At 42.4% G+C, this 21496-nt stretch overlaps 1 protein-coding gene across 4 annotated transcripts in view; it reads left to right on the top strand.

Moving 5' to 3' along the window:
* Positions 1-21496, top strand: part of CHD6 (chromodomain helicase DNA binding protein 6) — a 210144-nt gene that overhangs the window by 160718 nt on the left and 27930 nt on the right. For all 4 annotated transcript variants that reach the window (XM_034947296.3, XM_034947297.3, XM_055104987.2 and 1 more), the window contains 5 exons: positions 500-659; positions 3632-3721; positions 5834-5937; positions 11474-11603; positions 14256-14316. In XM_034947296.3, the coding sequence (XP_034803187.1) occupies positions 500-659; positions 3632-3721; positions 5834-5937; positions 11474-11603; positions 14256-14316 (545 nt within the window). The remainder of the gene's footprint in view (positions 1-499; positions 660-3631; positions 3722-5833; positions 5938-11473; positions 11604-14255; positions 14317-21496) is intronic.

Below are 21496 nucleotides of genomic sequence, written 5' to 3'. Positions count from 1 at the left end.
TCCTGCCCAATAACCTGAGTCTCACACAGACTCCCCCTCTGAATTAGGGATGCACACCCAGTGCTCTGTGACTTGCCTTTTGCATTTCACCATCCTGTCCCTGTCCCACCTCTGTCTGTGCCTTTTCTTGTGCCACATTCCTTCCCTATCCTTGGCTAAGGCTCCCCTTGAAGTTTTAGGTCAAATGTTCCTTTTCTCCCAGCCAGGTTGTAAGTTCCCAAAGGGCACAGGTTATGTTACACCTTTCTTAATCCTCACAGGGTACTTGGGAAATCTTACTGACAAACTAAATGGTCCTGGAGTTTATTTGTTTACTAAGGAGGAGACCAAGTGCATGGCCTTCCTTCCTACCACCACCACCTGTGGGCTAAGGAGTAGGGTCTGCCATCCAGACCACAGCCCAACTCTGTTCTAACAAACCCCAGCCCAGCTCTTCTAAAACCCGTGTGTAACACCCCCCTTGGCTATCCACTTGCCCTATGCTGTCTTTCTGTTTCAGGCTTGTCTGCCCCAGTCCCCAGAGGGAGGAAGGGGAAGAAGACGAAGAACCAGTTGCTAATCCCAGAGCTAAAGGATGCAGATTGGCTAGCCACCTGCAACCCCGAGGTGGTCTTGCATGATGATGGCTATAAGAAACACCTCAAACAGCACTGCAACAAGTGAGTGTCCCTCCTCCCCATACCCTGGTGGCAGCCCGGCTCAGACTGCTTCGATTCCTGGGAACCCCACAGGGAGAGCACTTCATGCTCTTGTGCTACTTCCGTGCAAGGTCTAGAAAGACAGGATGTGTTATCTGTGGTCTAAGCTGGCTCAGAATTCATGTTACAGCTCCTATAACTCCTTTAACAGTACCTCTGCTCTCCCGCAGAACCTGGCCCCTCTGCCATTGCATTGTATATACCCCTGAGGATTTTTCTATTTTGACTCTCAAAAACCAGTCAGGTCATCCTCTGCCCCTGAGGTCACGTTAACAAGGGCAGAACATTGTGGCCTTGGTCGCTGCCACTCTCAGCCTCCTCTTCCAGTTTGCTGTTGCCATTCATGGCCTTCAGTTATTTGATAGGCATGCATTTGAGATAGTATGCTTTGTATCTGTAGGCTAACAGCTGGGGTCGGGTGGGATGGAGACAGCAAAAAAAAAAAAAACTGATTGAAAAACAAAACTTTGTTCATATATAGTTTAGTCTTGGGGACTTGGGGCATTCAGCGACAAAACAATGGCAAGTTTGCATGTGGATATTTGCACCACTGTGCAATGTATCTGACCCTTGGAAATGATCTAATTCATGTCAAGGTCATGCAAGAGTTATCTTCCCAGCATTCCTGGTAGGCAGTGTGAGGGCCTCCGGTCGCACACCTCTGGTAATGAAGAGTTTATTACTTTATAGGTTAAGAGCTTTTGCTTGGGTTTTCCCATCTCCCTATAACATCTTCTTAATGATTTTGTAGTTGTTGGGTTGTGGGGTGTTTTGTTTTGTTTTTTTTTCTTTTACAGATAAAGTATAATCCTTTCCCTTGATCACCTCAAATATTTGAAGATAAGTCTCATGCCCAATACTGTAATAAAAACTATGGTACACAAAAGTACAAGCTCTTCAGAGACAGCAGTAAGCACTCAAAGTGTTGTTATTATTAGTACTATATTATTTTAGGCATGAAATTGTCATCAAAAGAACCTTTAAAAAGTTAAAAAGCACTGCTTCAAATCTAAGCTAAAAGCAAACAGGATAATGGTTATCCACTGGGGGTGGGATGTAACTGTAAGGGAATACCAAGGGGACTTCAGGGAAAATATTCTGCTTCCTGATCTGGATGCTGAATACACATGTATGTTTTGTTTGTAGGAATTCATTAAGCTATACATGTTTGCAGTGTGCACATTATGGAAGTATATTTCACATCAGTAAAATACTTTTAAAAAGAAAAAAGGATATGTCGCCACCCAAAATATTAATGGATTGTTTTCTTTGGCTAAACCAAGGGTGTTACAAACCTGCTGCAGTTGTGTGTCCCTTTGAGTTCAGACACCAGCTTGGAGGAGGGGGCTGGCTATAAGGAATTGTCCATCCATCCTCTGAATTGATTTCCCTTCCATTTGGAGGAGAATTGAATACTATTGGCATTCAATTCTGTTCTCTCATGCTGCAGATATTGTCAGACATCAACACATTTGTTTCTCTTTATAGAAATGGAAACAGCTCTCCCTGTCTTAGGGAGACAGACATTTTCAGGAAAGCCCTACTCTAATTGAGCTAAGTCTCAGCAGGCAGGACTCTGACATTCTGTTCCAGTTTTTACTAAAGCTGACAGCTACGACCATCTACAAATTAAGGATCGGCAGTGGTTGTAAATTTTTAAGAGTTCTTATTCTCTGGGCTTTAAAAATAAATAAATAAACAGGTTGGGTGCAGTGGCTCACGCCTATAATCCCAGCACTTTGGGAGGCCGGGGCGGGTGAATCACCTGAGGTCAGGAGTTCAAGACCAGCCTGGCCAACATGGTGAAACCCCATCTCTACTAAAAATATAAAAAATTAGCCGAATGTGGTGGTGGGCACCTGTAATCCCAGCTACTCGGGAGGCTGAGGCAGGAGAACCGCTTGAACCCAGGAGGGGGAGGTTGCAGTGAGCCAAGATCGCGCCATTGCACTCCAGCCTGGGCGACAAGAGCAAAACTCCATCTCAGAACAAAAAAAAAAATACTCTCAGAATTATTTGAGTTGATTGACAGCTGAGATGAGAAATGTTATACCAGAGATAATAAGGGTTCTTTCCAATCTATAAGTTCTAACTTTGTGTGTTTCCACCTACAACTTGAGCCCACAGTGGCACTTTCTACCCAGATCTAATAGATAGAAATGATGCTTTCTCAGAGGCCTTACCCCTTTGTCATAGTCCATTTTCTGCTGCTATAACAGAATACCACAGACTGGGTATTGGCTCATGACTCTGCAGGCCGGGATGCCCAAGAGCACGATAACGGCTTGTGGGCAAGGGTCATCCGATGGCGAAAGGCATTACTTTTGTTATATACCTATAGCACCTGGCATGATGCAGAGCATATAGTAGTTGCCCAGCAAATACTTGCTTAATTGCTTTGTCTGAGACATGTTTGATGCATTCCCTTGGAGCCTGAGTGTGGTCCATACAGAATAAAAATGAATTGAGCACCTCAGAAGAGAAGACATATTGCCATGAAAAATAGACGCTTGCCTTTATTCATTTATTCATTTAACTGTGTACAAGTGAAACTGTTTGAAAACATCACTGTTCACCCTGCTCACTCTTCAGTAGCTGGCCTCTCGGAAGCCACCTCTGCCTAAGAGGTCACTGTGGCCACATGGAAGGGGTGAGTACTCTTAAAGATGAGAAGAGCTGTCTGTTCCTGCTGCCTCCTGTGGCTCACAGGATGATCTAACAGATAACTGATGTGGTCATTTTTTTTTGTAAAATAGGAATGATCATAATAATGTCTGCCATAATGTTTTGTTTTTCTAGTGCCTTCTCTTCTATTACTTCATAATATTAACTACATGGGAATGCCCAGAATTTCCCAGTGTTAACTTGGGGATGTGGTTCACAGACAGTTACGGGTTCTAATTTGTTTGCATTAATGTGTTCACCTTTCATAGAGTACTTTTGCGAGTCCGGATGCTGTACTACCTAAAAGCTGAAATACTGGGAGAAGCAGCTGAGAAAGCATTTGAAGGATCTCCTGCCAGGTAAAGCAAATGAAACTTAACATATCAACGTTAAAGAATTGACATAAAATGCCTATTCGTGGAGCTGGCCAAACTTGCCTGTGCTTAAAGAGGCCCATGTTCCTCCTACCCCCTGCCCAGGACCAGTGTCCCAGATGGGAGAACAGGCAAGTAGAATAAGGACAATTCATCAGGTCATCTACAAATAAAATAAAGGAGAAAACCATTTCTTAGAAACCTAGCTTTTGGTGAGTTAGTTCATTTTATTTCCCTCAAAAGTGTTATAAATTTTCTTTTAAAACAGTCATTTACTGTAGAACGAGTGTCGGTTACTGATCTGACATGTATAGACTGGAAGTTTTACCCACCATCCTGTTCTTTGCCTTAGTACTCATATACATATTTCCTTTATTTGCTAATCATATTAATAATATGTGCGGCCTATTCATTTTGTTGCATGTTAGTTTTGCAAATTAGTGTTTGGAAAGCTATAGAATCCTGTGGGAGTATCCCAAGATTTCCAAGATTGAGGCTACCAGGTTCTCAGCTTCCACTTAATAAAGCTGTCAGAAAGCCCCAGTTTATAAATGGGATCACCAGGTGCAGTTTGCTAGCCCTGTGCACACCTGTCATTCCTAGAGAATACCAAGAGTGCTGATATTTGGACTTTGTGTTGAGATTACCTGGGGCCGTGGTTTCTTCTTTCTCTTGCTTTCCATTGAGCAATGCTAGTGTCTGTAGAGGTCATAGGAGCACTAAAGTAAGAGAGGGAGGGACATAGACAACCCGACCCATGGGGCAACTTGTAATCAGAGCCAGGCTCCTCAGCAACTGTTACCACTTTCTATGCCTTTCAGAGTCACTATTGTAATATCCAGCAGGGATGGGGAGGTTGTGTGTTTGGTAGACAGGTTCAATTTGAGTCGTATAAATGCAGCAGAATTCCACCTGATAATATCCATCAAGTGTTACCCGGCAGAAGTACTCTGAACTTACCGCTGTCATGTGTAGGAAGTCATAGGTGGTAGCTAGGTAGAACACAGAGAGAGTAAGTCTGCTGCCCACCCTCTTCCTTCCCCTGCGTTCCTCTATCTCTTACTGCTGCTCTTCAGGTTGAATACCTTCTTGTGGAGAAGTTGCCATGAGGCATGAACAGCAGTTCATCCCATAAAAGTCATTCAGCCATGGCACTGGGCAGGCAGAGCCATGGATCCCTGGAAAGGTGGGGGTCAGGAAACACTATCCCCACAGAGGGAGCTGGGACTAGTAGGGAGCATTCGGTCCTGTGTCACAGTAAGAGTCTGACGGAAGAAGAAACTTCAGAGGCAGCTGGAGGGGGAGGGAGAAGCCATCCAGATGCATGCTATTCCCTAAACCTCAAAGCCTTAAAGAGCGAGGACTGTACTCAGATGAATGAAGACAGTGAACTTAGGGTTTATGTGAGCTCTCCAAACACGTACAGAAACTCAGAGAGGGGCTAACACCTGCATGTCTGTGCCCTAGGGTGAGTTATGTGCATCCCTTTGGCCAGGAACAATGCAGTTTTTGATCAATTTTGATCAAATAGACCACTGCCAGGAGGTGCCACCTGTTATGGGACTTACCCTCTGAAAGGCCCTCCTGATATACTGACTTGTTCCACTGTGGACTCTTGGTCTTAAATGGTGCGTAAGATCTCTACTTGTTGAGGCAACATACTGAGCCACGATGATTTGGGCACTATTTTAAACATACAATCATGTATGAATTCAACTGTTGGGGAAGCTCTACCTTCAGATGTCCAATATATCAATGGCCTTTGCTGTGGTTCACATAAGGTGCACATTAGAACTCTATACATATGGATCCCAAGATGCCACCCTGGACCAACTGACATTGGGTTCTCCAAGAGGTGCTTCAAGACTGTGTCAGTCTGTCAAAGGTAGAGCCTGGAAATCAAGTACTTATGCTTAAATCACTCCCTAAGTGATTCTCATGCAAAGCCCTGGTTGAGAAACAATGACCCACAGCCTTCCTAACCCTTTTGTTTATTGTTACTTTAGCATCTCAGCATGCCAGTAGGACTGTGGCCTAATACCAGGGTTGGACCAGTAGCTTTTGTGTTGTTTTGAGTCTACACCCTTCCTTCCCTAGGGAGCTGGATGTACCTCTGCCTGACATCGACTACATGGAGATCCCAGTGGACTGGTGGGATGCTGAAGCCGATAAGTCACTTCTCATTGGCGTGTTCAAGCATGGTGTGTATTTCTCTGAAGGTGTTGCCTTCTGTATCAGTTTCCCCCAGGAAGGATGAGTTCAGCCCCTCCGACTAAGCTCGGCATGTTCCTGCAAAACTCCATCATTCTGTTACACATTCATCTTAAAAAGTAGAGCTTCACAGCTGCCCTCTTGGAATTTCCACCAGATGAATGTATGGCTCACAATAATACTGCGAATTTTATATTATTGAGGAGCATTCAGGCCACAAAGAACCTGTTTGGTGTGTATCTTCCTCCCTCGCCTGTCCATGCTGTCGGATATGGGACTGCCTCTAATAGTCCCAGTGCATGGCACATAGTAGACACCTTGAATGAAGGAGTAAATAAATGGCGGGAAATGCTAAGTTTCAGCATTTCATATATATGCAGAATTATAAGGTCATTCTAGATAATCTACATCTTCCTAGTGTGTATCTTTTACCCCACTGGCATTTTAAAAACTAAGCATAGAAGATAGCATAGACTGTCTTTTTAAAAATGTGGTAATTGAGCCACTAAAGGGGACTGAGAGGTTTTTTAAACACTTGGAAAAACTGAAGTAAGTGCTCCCTTTCTTCACCTCTGGCAGTGTTTGAAACAACTGCCCTTGCTTTCAGCCAACTGCCAGCCATTAAAATGAATGATGAAAGTGTCAAGTGATAGTCACCCATAGTATGCCTGATACACACTTTCCCTGCCAGGTGAATCAACAGAAATTTTACAATGAGGAGCAAGGTTTAAAGTGAAAAGAGTTAGGTATACCTGGCTTTAGCTATCAACTCCACTACTTACTAAATGTGTGACATTGGGCAAGTCATAAGCTTCTCTTATTTTCTCACTTATACAATGGAGGAGGTATAGTATCAAAACAGCCTACCTAGGGGTTGTTTAAAGATTAAATATTACATTAAATGTAGACCACCTAGAACAGTGGTTGGTACATAACAGGTGCTGGGTGCTATTCCACTCTCCCATATTACTCTGCCTTTGGAAGGTTGTTAACTTTCTAATACGTATTCTTTAAAGGGAATTCTTCAACTTTTACAGGCCAACCAGCTATATTTAAGTAACAACCATGCCTATACATATTTTAATTTGGAATCCACTCAAAACTTGGATACTGGTATTGAGAATGCAGGCTTCAGGTGGTGCAGTGCTGCTGAGAACCCTTTGTCAAACCGCCGGGGTTAGGCTAAAGCGGTGCTGTCCGGTAGAACTACATGCAATCATAGACATGCCCTAATTCTGCACTGTCTGCTGTGGAAGCCACTAGCCCTGTGTGGCTATTGAGCACTTAAAATGTGACTAATGTAACTGAGCAAGTGTATTTTTATGTACTTTTAATTAATTTAAATTTAAATAGCCCCATGTAGCTAGTGGCTCCTCTGTTGGACAGTGCAGGGATAGAACTCAGCTCCAAAGTAGAAGGAAGTGCGTGATCTCCCTGTTAGTCACAAGGTACCGCAGTGCAACCCAGACTTGGTTTAACCTAGTTTTGGAAGGACCCCAGAAGACAAAAGGCTGCTACAGGCAGCCAGATTCCAGAGCATCTGAATTTGGTTTGTGGGGGAAGGCCTAGTGACCCTGAGTCTCATTTCAGTGGTGGTTTTAGGGCACATTGCCAAGTCCCTGCATGGCAACAACATGCTGAGAAAAGAGAACACATCTGAAGTCCCAGAAGTATGGCAGGTAGAATTTACATGCTGCTGCTACTTCCTCCCCCACCCCAACACACCCACCATAGACATACAGAAAACCAAGGTAGATCAGGACTTGGAAGAAATAAGGGAAGTCCCCAAATGCAGAAGTCATTTAAAGCCAGAACTGAAAGCTTAGGGGCCAATATGACAGTGAACCAGAAGGACTGGGTTTTTAATACCCACAGAAATGGAAAACATGACTTTGAAAGGGCTGCCCCTCCAGGAAAGGGAAGCAAGAAAAAGCTCTCTGGTCCAAGAAAGCAGAGCTAAAGAAACAGATCCCTGAGTGATAAAGAAGATGAAGACATGAAAGAGAAGATGAGACTTAGAGGACAGAGTGAGGTTGACACCCAAGAGGTGAAACAAGACATGCCCAGAAAATACTAACAACCCGGTAAGGCAAATCAATATCACACACAGTCTGTGAGGCAAAAAGCATAATTTGGAAGAAAGGGGGTCATTACACAATGATGATAGATACAACTCACCAGGAAGATATAATTAATAATTCTCACGTGAAGGACATAGCCTTAGAATGTGTAAAAATGGACAGGAATCTAAGGAGGTCCAAGATGCCTTCTCACCTGGAAAAGACAGGTTATTATTGGTGCCCTACCTTCTAGTTTCCTAATCCCTAATCACTGTTCAGGGTATTGGGATTAATCAGTTGATCTCTTAGTCTCGTATTGGAGATAGAGTCAGCCCAGATGATACATAAGGTCGCTCCCAAACTCTTCTGCTCGTTGAAGCAGTTTTGGGGAGTATAAATTAATTTGTGTTTGCTGATCACACCTGTGAGATGTTAAGATGACACTTCATCACTCAATTCCATTCAGATTCTCACAGATTGTCAGTTGAGGTGAACTTGGAATTTACAGTTACAGCTGAGGGGCAGAGGCCTTGAAGGTGATTTGTGCAGTGTCTGAAGTGTCTCATTGTACAGGATGAGTTTAGCAGATAATGCTATAAAGACAAGAGAAGAAAAAGCTTCTGTTCTCAGTGCTAGGAGACTGATCCTAAGCCATAAATGCAGACTCTGCATAGGGCCAGATCAGTTTAGTTGGATGGTTACATTGGAGTCAACTTAGATGAGGTTGGACAGATGCCTCATGGGCCCATCCTCTTTGGCACCCGCCAGAGTCCATATCAGATCCTGCCCCTGCCTGGGTGCTGCCTATTCCATGAGCTTAGGCTTAGACATGTCCTCATCTAGGTAACACATCTGACCACCCCTTTCTAACCTTCGCCCTTATCACAGTATAACCAAGCCCACACAACATGTCTTACCAGGTGACAGCTTCTCAGATACTCAGCAGCTCTGGAGATGTGATACTTAGCCATTTTCAGAAAGCCAGTCTGTCTAGTGTTCACTTTTCAGGGATATTGTGTCAGGAAGCCCGCTCCACTTCACCTGCATGCCTTGGTTAAGTATGAGCTGTAGAGCTGCAACCATTTTCTTTGTTAAGAAACACATGACTGTTCGTTGACTGAGGTTTTGTGAATTTTTTTTAAGAGACAGGGTCTCACTCTGTCACTCAGGCTGGAGTACAGTGGTGTGATCACAGCTCACTGTAGCCTTGAACTCCCAGGTTCAGGTGATCTGTCCACCTCAGCCTCCCAAGTAGCTGGGGCTACAGGTGCACACCACCATGCCTGGCTAATTTTTTTTTTTTTTTAATTTTTTGTAGAGAGGGGATCTCATGTGTTGCCCAGACCAGGCTGGTCTCGAACTCCTGGACTCAAAACAATCCTCTTGTCTCAGCCTCCTAAAGTGCTGGTATTACAGGCGTGAGCCACCATGCCTGGGCTTGTGGATCTTTTAGTCCACTCCAGACATAGCCTGCTGTAACCCTGTTAAATGAGTTGAATATAGCCATAGATCGATCTCCAAGCTGACCCCATTAGCATTGGCTTAGTTTTTGGTTGGAGCTTTAGCCTGCAGCAGAAAGATTTCTGTGGCAAACCTATTCTAAATTATGCTCTTGACAGCTCAGTTGAGTTGAGCGACTGCTGCCCCTCCAAGGTAGCCTGGATGCGTGAAATTTTCCTTGACATACAGACTTTAGTATTTCTGTTGATATTCTTAGAGAGCAGCTTATAGACTAAAAGTGAAAAGAGGCAGGCAGCCGACACCCCCTCATGGGTCTGTCACGTTGCTCTTTGTCTTTGTATTGCTGTTGCAGCTCCTACTGGCTTCTCTTCAGGACAGTTGTTAGGGTTTTCTAGGGGACTGAAAGAGTCATTCATCCTCACCTCCAGCTTCACAGCTAATTGAGAAATAAAAATACTGAATCTGTCTCTAGGCTTCAGATCCACACATGACAAGAGAAAGTCTACAGAATAGAAGCTTGCCCAGGTCAGGGAGGGTCGCAGCTTGCTCCATGCCTGAGCACAGAGTGTGAAGGTGGTATACTCCTGGACAGTTGGCCTCCCTCAGTAGTAAGGGGACAGTAAGGGAAGGATTTCACCATCTCACCTGTCATTTAAATTACCCCTCTCTTCATGAGAAGCAGGTGGAGAAACTGACTGGAACCTCCTTAAAAGCAGGAGTATTGGGGAATTTTCTGTTTGATGTGAGGTGGGGCAGGAACGTGGGGAAAGGGTGAGAGTGGTTCTTCTTCCTACAACAGTGATTGGAAGAGAAAAGAATCTAGGCAAAACCGACTCATCTGGTCAGTTGTTTGTTGAGTCTGTACAGTGTCAGGCCCTTTGCTAGATACTGACTATATAATGATGAGCAAAAACAGATACAGGTTCTGCTCCTAGGAAGCTCACGACCTCATGAGAGACTTAGAGCAATCAAGTCATTGCCATAAGGAAAAAGTGAGTAAAGAACATAAGGCACTGCAGAGCTTCTCGTGCCAGGTACCTCATGTGGGCAGCACCTGTCATGGAGATGGCAGGAGAGCCACTGTGGATTAAAAGATCAGCTACCCACAGCTCCTCAGGGAAAAGAACCAGGTGCTACCTACAGCTTGAAGGATACAACTGCATCAACAGTGATACGAGAACAAAAACCAAAATAGAAATGAAATACCAAACACAGTTAAATCAGGTTTGTTCCTAAGAGCCAGGCTGGTTCTCATTTACACTCAGCTCTTCCATCTCCTCTGATGGGGACTCTGCCTTTTATGTGGCCAAATGCTGTCTCATTCTAAGAGTACATTAGGTTCAATAAAATGAATCCTCACACATGGACTTTATCAAACAAAATCAGGGTTTTTAAAATTGTTTTGCTTCCTTTTTGAGGCCCCTCTTCTGGGTCAAAACACTGTCTGTTGTTAACTTTGGGGTGTGATGAGGAGTAATTCCAAAGCCCTGGCCAGTGTGGATTAAGATTTGTACTGAGTTTGTGATACAGAGGCCACAGGTCTGTCTGAATGCAATAAACAATCATCGTAGTTCTCTTTATATTTCAGTCCTGCCATCCATCATGTTCACCTTCCCTTTCTAACACATGGGATAAAAATGAGCTGTAAGAAAACAAGGCCCATAAAGGATATAACAAGGTATCCAGAGTTGAGGATGGGGGAAGAAGTTGCAAAACCAGCTGACGGGAAGCAGCAAACAGAATTGTGTATCTATACAATTGTCTTTTCACGGACACCGAGTATTTCCGTAAGCCATTGTTTGTTGGTCAAACACTACTCAAAGGTGTCCGCTTTAGCACCAGGATTTTTCCCTGATAGTCTTATAGGATCTCATTAATCTTAAATAATTATTTTTTTGTGTTTGTTTTGTTCTTTACTAAATAAGGAAAACAAAAAGACTAGTGCCCAAAGCAAATATTGTGAGTTCTAACATGACTTCTGGCATTTCTCACCACTCTTGATCAGGTTATGAAAGGTACAATGCCATGCGAGCAGACCCAGCACTTTGCTTCCTGGAGAAAGTTGGGATGCCCGATGAGAAGTCCCTTTCTGCAGAACAGGGTGTTACGGATGGGACCTCAGACATTCCTGAAAGGTGAGAAGCCACGTAGGCCAGCCCTGATGTGACATGCCATGCCACTGATCTGTGACCCCTTCCTCATAAACCCAGCACTCTTTGTATCTCTTCCTCAGCGTCTGGCATCTCCCTACACCTTGCCACACTGCCGCTGTTTTCCATAATTGCTACTTTGGTTACACCCTACTCTACCTCAGACCTGCTCTTTGACTTCCAAGCACTTTGAACCAAATACCGGTTCCTGTTCCTCATGAGTTTCCCAGGCTGCCCACCTTTCTAAAAGCCTGCCCAGCTTTCTAACCATGTCCATCCCTTGTCTGGTCAGAGGATTCCTGTGGGAGAATTCAGACCTCCCATGCCTGGCAGAATAGCTAAGAACAGAAACAAGTACAGCCTTCCTGACTTTGAACTACAGTTCCTCAGATCCAGTATTGTCTAAGGATTGCATAGTCCATGAGCAAGATGGATTTAGGGGCCGCTCCTTGACGGCCATGACATTTCAGCTTGTCCATGGACTGTGTGCAAAAAAGTAGATGGAAGGCCTCTCCTTTGACTGATTTTTATTTACTCTTGACATAAATACATAGGAAAACTAAACAGCTAAAAATTGTAGTTCTTCAAATTATATATATGTTTTTGAAAACATAGCTTTTTTTTTTTCCCGAGATAGAGTCTTGCTTTGTCACCCAGGCAGGAGTGCAGTGGCGCAATCTTGGCTCACTGCAACCTCCGCCTCCCAGGTTCAAGCAATTCTTCTGCCTCAGCCTCCTGAGTAGCTGGAACTACAGGCACGTGCCACCATGCCCAGCTGATTTTTGTGTTTTTAGTAGAGATGGGGTTTCACCATGTTGGCCAGGCTGGTTTTGAACTCCTGACCTTGTGATCCACCCACCTCAGCCTCCCAAAGTACTGGGATTACAGGCGTGAGCCACCACACCCGGCCAAAACATAGCATTTATCTCTTAGTTTCTCCCCAAAAGTAGCAGATACTGCTTTGCATTGCCCAGGACTGTGGCCAGACCTGAGAGTGTGGCACTGCCAGGAGCCCCTAACTATTTGCTCAGGCCAAGAAAAGTGTGCAGTGCATTTTCCATCTGTCCTTAACCCCTGATGAACACTTCAGCTGCCCCAGCATGTTTCTTGAGGACAGATAACAGAGATGCATTCTGGGAGATGCTAACAAAGGCCCATATGACTGGTGATTCTCATGTTCATTCACTGATTCAGGGAAAACACTCTCTGGATGGGTGCCTGAATGTGGCATAAAGGCTATTTTTTGTGGGGTGGCTTTTCTTTCTACGATTAAGCGGTAAAGCCAGGAGCTTATCTTGCCTCTAGGACTTGAGCATCAAGGACGAGAATATTTGGGACGCAAATATTTCAAAGGCAGTTTTTTGGGGGTTTTTTGTTTGTTTGTGATGGAGTCTCACTCTTTCACCCGGGCTGGAGTGCAGTGGAATGATCTCGGCTCATTGCAGCCTCCACCTCCCAGTTTCAAGCAATTCTCCTGCCTCAGCCTCCCAAGTAGCTGGGATTACAGGCACCCACCACCACGCCTGGCTAATTTTTGTATTTTTAGTAGAGACGGGGTTTCACCATGTTGGCCAGGCTGGTCTCGAACTCCTGACCTCAGGTGATCCGCCCACCTCAGCCTCCCTAAGGGCTGGGATTACAGGTGTGAGCCACTGCACCCACCCTCAAAGTCAGTTTTTAAAAGAATCATGAAAAACAGGTAGGCATCAGCAGTAGTTAAGCTCACAAAAGAGAAGACATTAGGCAGCTGAGCTAGCATCAAGGGTCTGATGGTAACAAGGGGAAAATGTCCTTGTTAACCAGTGGCAGCAGAGCTCCCTTCCAAGCCAAGGAGTGACTTTTGCCAAATGTGATTCTGTGGGAAGATTCATCCTACTGTGACCAGGGAGTTGCAACATTAGGCCTCATTTGATGTGCACAGCCTTCAGTTTCTAGAGTGTGTTCTTTTATCAGAGTCACATGTTCAGATGACTCTTGATGGGCAGGAATTACCTTTTTTTGAACTTGCCTGAGTAGACGTGAGGCTGGAGCCTCATGCTGCAGTCTCAGTTGAATAAAGGTCCTTGCCTGTAGAAGTGATAACTGTTTGGTGATAGTTTCTCTCATTCTCAGTGTCTCTTGAATTCTCCCACAAGGGAGGGAAAAACTAAGGCTTAGAATGCCTTCAGAAGAAGGGATCTATTGTCAGCCCTCCTTGTCTGTGGATGCAGAACTCTCAGATCCAGAGGGCCAACCAAGGGACTTGATCATCTGCCGATATTGGTATCCCTGAGGATCTGAGAACCAATCCTCCATGGGTACAGATGGCTGACTCGGAAGTTCCACTTTATTCATGGAGGATACCTGAAATTTCAGATAGTACCAAACCCTGTATAAACTGTATTTTCTCCTATATAAACATACCTATGATAAAGTTTAATTTATAAATTAGGGACAGTAAGGGATTAACAACAATAATAATAGAACAATTATAACAATATACCGTAATAAAAGTTATGTGAATGTGATCTCTCTCTCTCGCCCTGTCTCTCCCCCAAAATATCTTAGTATTTTTGGACTGTGGTTGACCAGGGTAACTGAAACTGTGGATAAGGGGGACCTAGGTAGTATGTGATGCCTTTTTTTACTTTTATTTAGAGGCAACACAGATAAAGAAGACAATGCTGAGGACAAAGTAGATGGCCTCCAGAAACAAACGGTGAGTCAAATGTGCAGTATTGGTCATTTACACCGTCTTTCATATTAAGAAAGAAATCCCTATCTTGGTAGTGATCTGGGGGAACTTGATTGCATTACTACAGTTACATTGCATTTTCCCCAACATTTTATTATAAAAACTTAAAATATACAGACTGCAATTGCATTTTTATTCTAATTAAACTTTTTATTTTGAGATAACTGTATATTTCAGAAGCAGTCACAAAATATAATACAGAAATCGCATATACCTTTTATCCAGTTTCCCCTCGTAGTGGCGTCTTGCAGTATTGTAGTACAATATCACAACCAGGATACTGATATGGATAGAGTCAAGATACAGGACATTCTCATGACCACAAAGATTCATCCTGTTGCTGTCTTATAACCACATCCTCTTCCTTCTGCCTTCACCCCTCTTTAAATTCCTGGCAACCACTCATCTGTTCTCTATTTTTTATGATTTTGTCATTTTAAGAATGTTCTGTAAATGGAATCATACAGTATGTAAACTTTGGGGATTGGCTTTTTCATGCAGAAAAATTCCCTGGGATTCATCTAGGTGGTTGTCTGTATCAACAGTTCATTCCTTTTCACTGCTGAGTAGTATTCAGTGGTATGGAAGAACCAGAGTTTGTTCAACCATTCATCCACTGAAGGGCATATGGGTTGTTTCCAGTTTTTGACTATTAAGTCCTCTGTAAATATTTGCATATAGATTTTTGTGTGAACATACATTTTCATTTCTCTGGAATAAATGCCCAGGAGTGTAATTGCTGGGTCATATGATAGTTACATGTTGTGTTTTTTAAGAAATTGCCAAATTGTTTTCCAGAGTGGCTGTACCATTTTACATTCCCATTAGCAATGCATGAGAGATCTGCTTTCTCTGTATTCTCCATCCACACCAACATTTGGTGTGGTCACTATTATTTTCTTGAGCCATTCTGGTAGGTGTGTAGCAATACCTTGTTGTGATTTTAATTTGCATTTCCCTGATGGCTAAATGATGTTGAAGATCTTTTATGTGTTTAATTGCCATCTGTATATCCTTTTCAGTGAAATGTTGATGTCTCTTGCCTATATTCTAATTTCATTGTTTTAGTGTTGATTTTCTAGAGTTCTGTATATATTCTAGATACTAGTCTTTTGTCAGATACGTAGTTTGCAAGTATTTTCTCCCACCCTGTGTCTCTTTTTAGGGAGGATCCCTTGAGCCCAGGAGTTCAAGACTAGCCTGGGCAACATGGTGAGACCTTGTCTCTACAAAAAATTTAAAAATTTAAAAAAATTAAAAATCAGTTTGGCATATTTGTGGGTTCTATTTCTGAGTTCTCTGCTCTTTTCCATATATCTATTTGTCTTTTCCTCTGCCAGTAGCACATAATCCTGAGTGCCGTAGCAATACCGTAAGTTTTAAAATTTGATAGATAGATACCTCCCACTTTTTTCTTCTTTTTCAAAATTGTTTTTGCTTTTCTTGTTCCTTTGCCTTTCCATATAATTGTTAGAATAATCTTATCCACAGAAACTGTTGCTGGGATTTTGATAGGCATTGCTTTAAACCTTTATATCTCTTTGGGGAGAATTGACATCTTCATTGAGTTTTTACAGTACTGAATCTTACTGTATATACCTCTGCATTTACTTTTTTTTTTTTTTTTTTTTTTTTTTTTTTTTTTTTTTTTTGACTCAGGGTCTCACTCTTTCACCTAGACTGGAGTGTGGTGATGCAATCATAGCTCACTAAAGCCTCAACCTCCCAGGCTCAAGTGATGCTCCCAGCTCAGCCTCCCAAGTAGTAGGGACCACAGGTGCATACCACCACACCTAGCTAATTTTTTCTATTTTTCTGTTTTTTGTAGAGACAGGGTCTTGCTGTTGCCCAGGCTAGTATTGAACTCCTGGGTTCAAGCAATCCTCCCTCCCCGGCCTCCCAAAGAGCTGGAATTACAGGCATGAGCCATTGTGCCCAGCCCTTTTCTAGGTTTTTGAGGTGGGAGTTTCTATGTTATTGATTTGAAACTTTTCTGTTTGTCTAATATATGCATTTAGTGCTGTAAATTTCCCTCGGCATTGCTTTAGTTATGTTTCATTAATTTTGTGTTGTATTTTCACTTTCATTCAGTTTAATGTATTTTTTTTAAATTTCCCTTGAGACTTTCCATGAATTATTTAGGTGTTTATTATTTAGTGTCCAAGTGTTTGGAGATTTCCCCATTACCTTGCTGTTATTGATCTCTAGTTTGATTCTGTTATAATCAGAGAACACATTCTATATGATTTCAGTTGTTTTAAATTTGTTAAGTTTGTTTTATGGCCCAGTGTATGGTATATCTTGGTATATGTTCCATGGGCACTTGGAAAGAACATGCTTTTGGTTTTATTGGATGCAGTATTTCATAAATGTTGACTAGGTCCTGTTGGCCAATGATGTTGTTGAGTTTTTCTGTATCCTTGCTGATTATCTGTCTAGTCGTTTCATCAGTTGTTGAGAGAAGAATATTGAAGCCTCCAACTATAATTGTGGATTTATTTATTTCTCCTTTCAGCTCTATCAGTTTTTGCTTCATATATTTTGCAGCTCTGGTTGGTGCATACACATTTAGAATTATATGTTCTTGCCAGGCGCGGTGACTCATGCCTGTAGTCCCAGCACTTTGGGAGGCCAAAGAAGGCAGATCGCTGGAGGCCAGGGGTTTGAGACCAGCCTGACCAACATGGTGAAACCCCATCTCTACGAAAAATACAAAATTAGCCAGGCGTGGTGGTGCATGCCTGTAATCCCAGCTACTCAGGAGGCTGAGGCATGAGAACCACTTGAACCCGGGAGGCAGAGGTTGCAGCGAGCCATGATCACGCCACTGCACTCCAGCCTGGGCAGCAGAGCGAGATTCTGTCTCAAACAAATGTATAGAGAGAATTACATGTTCTTGGCAGATTGACCCTGTTATCATTATATAATGTCTTTCTCTTGACTCTGGTAATTTTCTTTGCTCTGAAGGGTACTTTATCTGATAAATTAATATGGCTACTTTCCCTTGATTAATGTTTGCATAAATATAACTTTTTTATTCTTTTACTTTTAACCTGCCTTTATTGTATTTGAAGTGAGTTTCCTATAGATAGCATACAGGTAGATCATAATCTTTAATACGCTGTGACGGTCTCTGTCTTCTAGTTGATATTATTCAGACCATTTACACTTAATGTAATTATTGATACATTAAAGCTTAAGCCTGTCATTTTATTGTCTTCTCTTTGTTTTCCCTGATTTTTTATTTTTCCTGCCTTCCTCTGGTTTACATGAGTATTTTGTATGATTTTATTCTGATTTATCTTTATTTTTGTAGCTTTTTAATGCTTCTAGGTGTTTCATATATTTATATGTAATGTATCACAGTCTACTAATGCTATCATTTTATCAGCTTAAGTGAAGTGTGGAAACCTTACTTCCATTTTTGTTCCTTTACCCTCTTCCACTTATAATATAGTTGTCTTAACCATTTCTTATCAGGTAATGTTAAAATTTTTGCCTCAACTGTCAAACATCACTTAGAAAACTCAAGAGGAGAAGGAAAATATGCTATATTTACCCATATTTTTTTTACTGTGTTCTTTTTCTTCCTGGTGTTCCAAGGTTCCTTCTTTTATTGTTTTCTTTCTTTTTAGAGAAATCTCTTTAGCTCTTCTTTTAAGGTTGTCTAGAGAACTGTCAGACGGTTCTCTTAGTTTTTCTTCATCTGAGAATGTCTTAATATCCCCTTTGTTCCCAAAGGATATTTTCACCAAATGGAGGATTCTGGGTTGATAATTCTTTTCTTTCAACTCTTAATGTACTGCCGCTTGCTTCTGGCCTCCATAGTTTCTGATGAGAAATCTGTCATTCGAGCAGTTTTTCCCCTATTGGTAATGTGTCTTTTCTCTCTTGATGCTTTCAAGACTTTTTCTTTGTCTTTAGTTTTCAGAAGTTTATGATTTTATGTGCTTACGGATTTCTGTGAGTTTACCCTATTTGGAATTCACTCATCTTCTTGAATCTGATTTCTGTCTTTTGCTAAATGTGAAGCATTCTCAGCCATGATTTCTTCAAGTATTTCTTCTGCCCTGTCCTCTTTCTCCTCGCCTTCTGGGAAACCAATAAAATGAAAATTAGATCTTGTGTTGTAGACCTGTGGGTCTCTAAGGCTCTGTCCTTTTTTTTTTTTTTTTTTTTTTCTGTTATTCACATTGGGTACTTTCCATTTTTCTGTCTTTGAGGTCACTGATTATTTTCCTCCACCATTCTGCTGTTGAGTCTTCTCCTGAGGGTTTTGGGTTTTCATTTTTGGTTTTGGTTTTTGTTCCAGTTTATTGTACTTTTCAAACCTAAAATTTCCCTTTGAATCCAAATATTATTTGGATCTTTGTTTCTTTGCTGAAACTTTCTGTTTCATTTCATTTCACTGTTTCATTCTGAACAGTGGGCCATGTTCAGAATGGCTCACTGATGACTGTTAAATTCTTATGTCAGATCATTCTAAGATCTTTCCTCTCAGCATTGGCCACTTTTGTCTTTTTTTCATTCAGTTTGAGGTCTTCTTGGTTCTTGGTATGTGATTTTTTATTGGAACCTGGACATTTTGGACATTGTATTGTGAGACTCTGGATCTTATTTAAGCGTTCTCTTTCAGCACCTTTCTTGGCAGGGGAACAGAGGTGGGGGGGGCACCTTGTTTCTGTGAGGTGGAAGCAAAAATTCATGTTCCCAGTCTGCTCCCATTAACCCCTAAAGGGGATGTTTCTCATTACTTTGAGCGGGAATGGAAGTTTAGCTCCACCATGGGTAGGGGTGGGGAACCTCATTACTACTTGTCAGGGTTGAAAGTCCTGACTTCCTGCTTAGCTTTTTCTGATACCAGCCCAGCAAGGGAATGGGGTACCCTATTACCACCTGGAAAAAGTAGAAGTCTGAGCTCCCTCCCACTCAGCCTTTGTTGCCATGGGTAGAGTTGAGACAGTTTCTTCTGCATTGTTGGGCTGGGGTATAGCAGTTATTGTCTTAATATTTTCTGTGTCCCTAACCTGCTAACCTACCTCTTCCTAGTCCTTAACTAGAGAGAGCAGGAAGCCGCCTCGCTTCTGTTTTTTTTTTTTTTTTTTTGAGACGGAGTTTTACTCTTGCTGCCCAGGTTGGAGTGCAATGGCATGATCTTGGCTCCCTGCAATCTCCACCTCCCAGCTTCAAGTGATTCTCCTGCCTCAGCCTCCCAAGTAGCTGGGACTACAGGCATGTGCCACCATGCCCAGCTAATATTTTGTATTTTTAGTAGAGACAGAGTTTCACCATGTTGGCCAGGCTGGTCTCGAACTCCTGACCTCAGGTGATCCACCCGCCTCGGCCTCCAAAAGTGCTGGGATTACAGGCGTGAGCCACCGCGCCCGGAAGGTTTTTTTTGAGGGCCTTTTTTGTCTGCCTCTGCCATTTCCGGGTAGCCCACTTCTTTACCTCCAAATCTAGGATATATGAAGCAAAAAAAAAAAAAAAAAAAGCATCTTTTTTCATCATGTCATTCCTTGGGTCCTGAGGTCTCTAGTTTGTCCTTTCTTTTTTTCACCTTTCAGAGTTTTCTTATGCTTGTTTCATATTTACTATCCAGAGGGTTTAATTGTACTTAAAGAATAGGGAAATGCATCCCAGAAGCGGCAGTCTGTATTGCATTTTTAAAATGAGTTTCTGAGATTTTGCATAAGCAGACTGAAACCCTACCTGGGCCCCAGCACCATATGACCAAATTTTCTCTAGCATTGAGTAATAGAGAGAATGTTATGGATTCTGGATCCCGGAAGTTACTGTAGCATTGTCCCCAAGTGACTCCTGCGAGGGTCCTCCCTCTTCTTCTGATCACTACCCAAAAATTATCCATTATTTTCCATTCTCTTCTGTTGATTCTAGCTTGCAGAATGTATGGTATTTATTTACTTTGGCCTCCATCAGCTCTGACCCCTGTAACAGTAACAATGGCTTCATCACTTTCTTAAAATAGATAATAATAATTTTTCAAAGATGCATTTCCCTGTGTCCTCAAGGTTTGAGAAGCAGTGGATTGAAGCAAATCAGCATGAAGCCTCAGACCCCGGTAACATGAAGGAAGTTAGGTTCTCATCTTGACAATTCAAATCCATGTTCTGGGCCAGGCGCAGTGGCTCATGCCTGTAATCCCAGCCTTTGGGAGGCTGAGGCGGGTGGATCACGAGGTCAGAAGTTCGAGACCAGCCTGGTCAACATGGTGAAACCCTCTCTCTACTAAAAATATAAAAAATTAGCCAGGTGTGGTGGCATGCGCCTGTACTCCCAGCTACTCAGGAGGCTGAGGCAGAGGTTGCAGTGAGCCAAGATTGAGCCACCACACTCCAGCCTGGGCGACAGAGCTAGACTTCATCTCAAAAAAAAAAAAAAAAAAAAATTCATGTTCTGCTGTTCCAGTCCTTAGTTTATATTATTGCTTTTGTCTGGAATTTGGGATGCGTTTTCCCTGTAGAAACAACTCAAGTACCAGAGAAATGAACATAATACCTTATTCTCATATGGAACTTGACTCTTTTCAAACCAGTTACTCCATTTATTTAAGTTGATCCTCACCTCACCCTGTCTTCATTTGAGGGCTGAGGAAACTTTAGGCCCTCCCTGAAAGTTAAAGGACTTGACCAAATTCTCACAACCACTAGATGACAGAGCTAAGACTTGTAATTCTCTAGATATTCTGGTATTCTTTGTTGTAGTCAAGTATTCTTTTCGTAGTCCAGACAATAGAGAGTAATTCAGGTGTGGGTTTATGCCCCTTCCTCCCAGCAGTAGCTCATATGAAGAGGCCAGCCCCTGAAAGCCACTGACATTAAACTGGACATGCTTAGCTAATCAATTAGGAGGACACTGGAGGGCCATGGCAGAATCAATAAAAATAACTTAAGCGCTCTTATATATTAGAGTTAAACTCTGGAATTACTTTTGTATTCATTTACAAAATTAACACATTTATGATTTGCTCTTCATATCCTTAAAACCTGGGGTATAGAATATCATTAAAAGCAGTTGAAATGGGGAGTGGATTTCCCCAGATTCTGAGGTGGACAGATTATAAACGGATTCACCTTTACTTCTAGTCTGCATGCTAAAACCACACACACATAGAGGGATGGCC

Source organism: Pan paniscus, chromosome 21 (assembly GCF_029289425.2).
Source record: "Pan paniscus chromosome 21, NHGRI_mPanPan1-v2.0_pri, whole genome shotgun sequence".
Taxonomy (NCBI): Eukaryota; Metazoa; Chordata; class Mammalia; order Primates; family Hominidae; genus Pan; species Pan paniscus.
Note: the sequence above shows the minus strand (reverse complement) of the source record. Positions and strands in the feature narration are given on the sequence as shown.